The sequence below is a fragment of the Gossypium raimondii genome, chromosome 9 (assembly GCF_025698545.1).
Source record: "Gossypium raimondii isolate GPD5lz chromosome 9, ASM2569854v1, whole genome shotgun sequence".
NCBI classification, from domain to species: domain Eukaryota; kingdom Viridiplantae; phylum Streptophyta; class Magnoliopsida; order Malvales; family Malvaceae; genus Gossypium; species Gossypium raimondii.
In genome coordinates, this window is record NC_068573.1 from 3,622,985 (window position 1) to 3,631,122 (window position 8,138).

Here is an 8,138-nt window from a genome sequence, read left to right on the forward strand (position 1 = left end):
ACAAATGTGGGCAGTAGATTATTATAAATATAATAATTATAATTATTTTAAGAAAAGCGAATACACTTTTTAAACTTCATAAATAGGGTTAGGAGTTGACAAATAATAAATAAAAATTAAATAAAAAGAATGTATAATAAATTTTAAGAACCCAATATTAATATATTATTTTAAATATAAAATATTTAATAAATTAATTTAATTTTATAAAATTTTAAAACCACCTAAACCTTTAAATATAATTTCTAAAATTAATTAAAAACAAAAGAAATTATATATTATGATTTTTAATAATGGTTTACCATATTAACTTGATTGTTTACTGATTTAGTCATAATAAATATATTGTTCCTAAGATGGTGATTTCTAAATTGGCAAACATATTTACTTCAAATTGATAATGAAAAATTTCAAAATTTAATAATTTTACTTCTTTATCAACGAATAACAATCTCCAACACCATGTTAAATTTACATATATAATGAGTAATTTGATATAAATGAAACTTGAATTGTAGTTCATATGTATATATGAAACTCTAATTTCGATTTAAGTATACACATTTAAAGGATAAATACATACATTTATTTTCACATCAAATTAATATAATTATTTATCTATGTAATATATCAATGGAAAATAATGCTAATTCGCAATGCTATTAGTAATTTGTGAAAATTAAATCAAATCAGAATTTCATGTACAAAATCGAGTTCTTATACAAAATTGCACATTAAATCAAAGTTCATGATAATTTTGATATTTATCTCTAATAAAAAATATCAAATCAAATACATTTTTTTATTACGAAAAAAAAGGCTACATGCTACATTTACTAAAATTTTCCAGCTAAACCTACGACCGAAATTATAATAAACCACATAACTTCGAACAAATACTTTAAAGAATCCAACTAGAAACAAGGTGGAGGATTTTGTCGGCCAAAGGAACGACCTTTAACGTATGAACACGAAGATTTTAAAGGACCTTCACCTCCAACAATAGCCAAATTAACATCAGTCATCACTATGTTCTTGCATGGAAATTTTTTACTACATTCAAACGAAACTGCAACTTGAGAACTCGACGTTCCCCATATGTTCCTATATGTAACATCTTGGATTTGGACATGAGAAGCTGTCTGAAAAAAAGAACGAGAGAGACAACGTTAAGTTATGTTTGATCAATAATGAAAATTAGCCCAAATTATGGTTAATTAAAATTACCTCTTGATTGCATGGAGAGTGTGGGCAATATGTCTGGTCAACAATGATTGGGTTTCTAACATTCTCCATAAAAATGTCTTGAAATAAAAACTTTGAGGCAGTGATTGCATAAGGAGATTCCCATGATTTGATTCTAACACCATTGTCTGTTCCATTGAGGGTACATTTTCTTACAGTCACACCATTAACATTCTCTTCATTTTTATACTTACCAAGGCTTCCAATGCTGATACCATGTCCAGGACCACAATAAACATAGGACACATCAATGTTGGAGCTCCCAGAGATGATGGCGATACAATCATCACCTGTTCTTATTCTAGAGTTGGTAATTCGAATGTCAGCCGACCGGCTGATCTTGATTCCATCGGTGTTGGGACTGTCGGCAGGAGCTAACAAATCGACTTTCGACACGTTTACATTGTTGCAACCGTAGATTGCAAGATGAACATTTTTACTATTGACTGATCTTATGGACTCAATCCTTGAATTTGTCACAAAGTCGAATTTAATTGACTGAAATTAAAAGATATTATTTAATTTATACCCAAACAAAAAAAATGGATAAAATTGAAAGAACTATACTCACAATTGGAAGAGGGTCACAATTGTTGGTCTTTTGACATTTGTTGTAAGGCCAAGCAGAAGGTCCCTGACCATCCAATGTTCCACCACCTTTAACTATTAAGTTATTTACATGTTGAAACCCTATCCATTTCTCAACATTGGAATAAGGTCCAATTGGAGCCTTTAAATCTCCACTGATTAAAAACATTATTGGTCCTCTACAAGGACCTGCAAATTCAACTGATCCCACCATGTACACTCCTTTAGGTATATAAACTATAGAACCTCCATTCTGATAGCAAGCGTCATTCCATGCTCGAAGAAAAGCCTAAAAATGTTGACGAATATATTATTATATAATTTAATTGAAAAATAGAAATAAAAAATATTGGTACCTTTTTATTGTCTGTTCGGCCATCAGCAATGGCACCGTAATTTCTAACATTCAAAGTTCTTACACCTTGAGCTATAGTGAAGGAGACAAAGAAGAAAATTGAAAAGAAAACAATTTGGAGAGCCATCATTGTGAATATTGCTATTTGTGTTTAATGTGTTCCATTTACATGTCGTTATTTATAATTTTAGTGATTATAATTAATCTTAATTAACGTGATTGAAGTTCCTTAATCAACTGTTAATCAATTTTTGGGAAGGATTTTATCCTAATTTAAAAGTAAATAAATCATTGGTCCAAAAAGGTAAATAAATCATGAACCAGCCATCAAGTTAAAAACGACAATTTATATCATTAATTAAATATTTTTATATATAAAGAAGTTAAATCTAATTATTTATAAGTGATTTTCATTCCTAATTTAAAAGTATTTTTAAAAGTTTGATAAGTTTTCTAAACTGAAGCAATATTATGGATTAAAATTATTAATATCATTAAATGACTAGCTTTCCTCTTCATTTGTTACCAAAAGACTCTTAGTCTTCCCCAATTTTAAAATTTTATGTTTCAGCCCCTTGAAATTACTTTTTTTAAGTTTAATTTATAATTTACACGTATTTTAAACACTATTTTGTATATTTTGGCATATGATCTTATGCTTACAGTGGTTGCTTCATGCAATACCTTTTAATTTTAAACAAAATTCATTTGTGCAATGATTTAATTTTTTTAACTCATTGAAATTAGAATAATTAAATTTTGCGATGAGTTTTTGTATTTTGTGAAAGTTGTGTATTTAGTTCTTATATTTTATTTGATCAATTTAGTGCATGTACTTTTAAATCGGTCAATTTTAATCTCGTAATTTTTAAATTCTGAAATTTTAGTTCTAATCAAAACAATAATAGTTTAATTTGTTTTGTTAAATTCAATTACTAGTCTTGTACTATGTGTACAATTGTAAATATAGTCTATTTTTTCTAATTGGATCATTCTAAGTCTCTATACTTATCGAATTTTGGAATTTCAATCTTCTCCTAGTTACACTTTTCTATCTTTTCCAAGTTAAACTCTGATTATTTTAGAGATATTTTAGTATGATTAGAACTCTAATCTTAGCCTATTTAAAGGGTCATTGTATCCCTATTTTGATGTGCCAATTAGCTAGAGCTTTTCATTGAGAGCGACAAGATGTAGTCGCATAAGAGTTTTGGTGAGAGTTTCGTGGTAATTATGGAGAGTATTTTATACCCTTTTTGTGAGTGCCCTATGAGGTTTAGGGTTTTGTTTATCAATTTGCTATTTGAGATTTTGAAATTTGTATTGAGGGTTTTGGGTAATGTACATGTTGTACATTTAGGTTATTTTCTCCATATTGTATTCTCATTTGTTTACTCATTAGTGGAAAGCCAAAGCCTCCTTTACCCGCGGTTTTTCTCTCTTTGAGGGTTTTCCATAAAAAAATATTAGTGTTCATTATTCTCTACTTTTACTTGTTCGTTGTTTATATGGGTCAACCTCCAACAAAATGGTATTAAAGCTAGGCTCATCTTCCGTAGATCGACTTATTCAGTGACACAACAACGATTTTGGATATCGAGAAGTTTGACAGATCATAAATTTTAGTTTCTGGCAGTTTCAAATAATTACGGAGGTAGCTAATATGGTCGAGGATAAGGGTGATGATTCGTTGCTCTCTACATAATCCGATTTAAGGTGGAGTCGTGTTAGATGTCAAGCATGTGCCTGATTCAGAAAAGAATCTCATCCTTTTTTGGTTTTAAGGACTCAAATGGTTCGCAAAATGTTTTGAGGCAAGGTAGGTCGAGAGGGTTACAACCAGGTGGAGATAGTTGATGTTTTCTCTTCTGTCCAGGTATTATTAGCCACTGTTTCATTATACAACTTTGATTTAAAGACTAAGAGTCTTTTAGTTTCCAAGTTTGAGTACGATTTAGACTTGGTTGACATTCTCCAAAATTCGAGTTAGGCCTGTGACGGGGAATGAAAAAGAAGACATGATAAATACGAGTCAATGTTGAGATTTGTGGGGTGTGCCTCGTATTCTTCTTTCAATTAAACTTTGCTATCTTTTCCAAGTTAAGCTTTGATTATTCCAAGGATATTTTAATATGATTAGAACTCTAATATTAGCCTATTTAAAGGGGCCATTGTATTCCTATTTTGATGTGCCAATTAGCGAGAGCTTTTCTTTTAGAGCGACAATATTTAGTTGCATAAGAGGTGAGAGTTTCGTGGTAATTATGGAGATTATTTTATACCCCTTTTGTGATTGCCCTATGAGGTTTAGGTTTTGTTTATCAGTTTTTTTTTTGGGATTTTGAGCTTTGTATTAAGGGTTTTGGGTAATATACATGTTATAGATTTATGTTATTTTCTCTATATTTTACTATTATTTGTTTACTCATTAATAAAAAGCCAAAGCCTCCTCAGCCCATGGTTTTTCTCTCTTTGAGGGTTTTTCACATAAAATATTTGTGTTCGTTCTTCTCTACTTTTATTTATTCATTGTTTATACGGGTCAATTCCCAACAAACTAGTATCATAGCTAGATTCAACTTTTGTAGATCGACTTGTTCGGTGACACAACAACGGTTTTGGATATCAAAAAGTTTGATGGATCATTAATTTTAGTTTTTGGCAGTTCGAATAATTACGAAGGTAGCTGATGTGGCCCAGGATAAGGGTGATGATTCATTGCTCTCCACAAAATCCAGTTGAAAGTGGAGTCGTGTCAGATGTAAGACATGTGCCTGATTTAAAAAAGAATCCCATCCTTTTTTGGTTTTAAGGACTTGAATGGTTCACAGAATATTTTGAGGCAAGGTTGGTTGTAGAGGGTTATAACTAGGTAGAGGGAGTTGATGTTTTCTCTTCTGTTTTGGTATTACCAGCCCTTGTTTCATTAAACAACTTTGATGTGAAGACTAAGAGTCTTTCAGTTTCCAAGTTCGAGCATGGTTTAAACTTGGTTGACATTTTCCAAAATTCAAGTTAGGCCCGTGACGGGGAATGGAAAAGGAGGCATGATAAATACGAGTCAAGGTAGAGTATTTTTGGGGTGTGCATTGTATTCTTCTCCTAATTAAAATTTTCAATCTTTTCCAAGTTAAGCTTTGATTATTCTAGTGATATTTTAGTATAATTAGAACTCTAATCTTAGCCTATTTAAAAGGGCCATTGTATTGCTATTTTGATGTGCCAAATAGCGAGAACTTTTCTTTTAGAACGACAAATGTAGTCACATAAGAGGTGAGATTTCGTGGTAATTATGGAGAGTATTTTATACCCCTTTTATGAGTGCCCTATGAGGTTTAGGGTTTTTTTATCAGTTTTCTCTTTACGATTTTGAGTTTTGTATTAAGGGTTTTAGGTAATATACATGTTATAGATTTAGGTTATGTTTTACATATTGTACTATTGTTTGTTTACTCATCTATGAAGAGTTAAGCCTCCTTTGCCCGTGGTTTTTCTCTCTTTGAGGGGTTTTCACGTAAAATATTTGTGTTTATTCTTTTCTACTTTTATTTGTTCATTATTTATACGAGTCAATTCCCAACAAACGAGTATTAGAGCTAGATTCAACTTTTGCAGATCGACTTATTCGGTGACACAACAATGATTTTGGATATCGAGAAGTTTGGCAGATCATAAATTTTAGTTTTTGGCATTTTTGAATAATTATGGAGGTAGCTGATGCGGTCGTAGATAAGGGTGATGATTCGTTGCTCTTCACAAAATCTAGTTGAAGGTGGAGTCATGTCAGATGTTAGGCATGTGCCTGATTTAGAAAAGAACTTCATCCCTTTTTGGTTTTAAGGACTCGAATGGTTCGCAGAATGTTTTGAGGCAAGGTTGGTCGCAAATGATTACGGTCAGGTGGAGAGAGTTGATGTTTTCACTTTTGTTTGGGTATTACCAGCCTTTATTGCCTTATACAACTTTGATTTAAAGACTAGGAGCCTTTCAGTTTCCATGTTCGAGCATGATTTAGACTTGGTTGACATTCTCCAAAATTTGAGTTAAGCCCGTAATGGGGAATTGAAAAGGAGGCATGATAAATACGAATCAAGGTGGACATTTGTTGGGTGTGCCTCGTATTCTTCTCCCAATTAAACTTTGCTATCTTTTGCCAATTAAATTTGGATTATTCTATGGATATTTTAGTATGATTAGAACTCTAATCGTAGCTTATTTAAAGGTGCCATTGTATCCCTATTTTGATGTGCCAATTAGTGAAAGCTTTTCTTTGAGAGTAACAAGATTAGTCGTATAAGAGTTTTGGTGAGAGTTTTGTGATAATTATGGAGAGTATTTTATACCCCTTTTGTGAGTGCCCTATGAGGTTTAGGGTTTTGTTTATCCGTTTGCTCTTTGGGATTTTGAACTTTGTATTGAGGGTTTTGGCTAATGTACATGTTGCACATTTATGTTATTTTCTCCATATTATACTCTCATTTGTTTACTTATTAGTGAAAAGTCAAAACCTCATTTGCCTATGGTTTCTATCTCTTTGAGGGTTTTCCATGTAAAATATTTGTGTTCATTCTTCTCTACTTTTACTTGTTCGTTGTTTATATGGGCCAATCCCCAACATGACATGAAATGACAGTCGTCAATCCATTAACTGGATTTTTAGTGAGTAATATGTGGAAATAATAAGCTGACATGACATTACACATATGATGATCTGCTTACCATATCAGATTTGTGAAATAACAAAAATTAACTTAATGAATTTAACAATTATTGTTTGGTGAGGACTCCAATTTTAAATTTTGGAAAGTACAGGGACTAAAATTGACCAAATAAAAGCGCAAGGATTAAATCCACAACTTTTCTAAAGTACAAGGACGAGTAGCAGAATTTAACCAATTAGAATTCAAATTAAATCTTTAATACAAATTATGCAAAAAATAAAATATGTGACATGAATATAATACTAAAAGAAATATGACAAAAACTAATATGAAAGCAACATGAATATATTAATGTATCAAAATATACATAAAATAAATTCTTAATGTGAAAAAAAAGCTAAAGTTTGAATTTAAGAAAACATGATTAAATTTTTGAACATAATATTTATTTGGATTAATTCCACCAAGTGTCCTCAAACTACAATCCATATTCTAAGTTGGTCCTTAAAATTCAAAATATTATATTTAAATATTTAAAGTATTAATATTGCACCAATCATGCTAGATGTAGAACTTAAGATCTAGCTTAAAAAGAAAACCACAAAGATAGAATTTAAAAGTTGAAAGAGGAAAATCGAATTGAAAAGAAAATAAATAAGTGAATTGGATCCTTAAATTAAGTTTATTCGGTTAAGATGGATTTTAGGCTCACAAATCACTCTTTGTGACTTCTCTTTCCTTTTGAAGCTTTTCAACTTGAGACCCTTGAATTTAATCATCAAGCTTCAACTAGTAATTCTCTTCTTAGATGCTACTAATCTCACAAGTCAATCTAGCCTTTTCTAACTCAAAGTCCTTCCTTGTCACTTTTATCTTAGACATCATCCTCCCACGGAGAAAAATTTGAGTTAATGAGTCCTATTTCATAGGTTAGACTAATCTAATGCTTGTGTGTCTTACCCTTTACACCTTGTAGTCTAAGGTAAGCTTGTCTTCATATGGATCCTTCTCCATCCGATAAAGATCCATGCAAGCCTGGTCTCATATATTATTCTTTTCCATAGTCAAAATCAGATTTCCCTAGGCAACAAGTTGTCAATATAAACTAAAGGGAATTAAATTGCCTTTAGTTTTATTAATGGTGAGTAAGTAGTACCAACCCACAATCCTAGCAATGATACCTAATCCTTGTCTCTTCATTTATACAATATGGTATCTACAAACTTTAAGAAAGCTCTCCATGTCATATCTTCTCCTTATTAGCAAGTGTTTTATTGTTAGTAATTTTG

The 8,138-nt window shown here is 31.1% G+C and overlaps 1 protein-coding gene across 1 annotated transcript; it reads right to left on the reverse strand.

Annotated features, from left to right (window-relative positions):
- Window positions 1-914: 914 nt before the first annotated feature.
- Window positions 915-2,315, reverse strand: LOC105797390 (exopolygalacturonase). Its single transcript, XM_012627373.2, has 4 exons — window positions 2,190-2,315; window positions 1,817-2,122; window positions 1,228-1,743; window positions 915-1,142 (listed from the first exon to the last, which is right to left on the reverse strand). The coding sequence occupies exons 1-4, from the start codon at window positions 2,313-2,315 to the stop codon at window positions 915-917; spliced, it is 1,176 nt and encodes a 391-aa protein (XP_012482827.1).
- Between the last annotated feature and the right edge of the window lie 5,823 nt (window positions 2,316-8,138).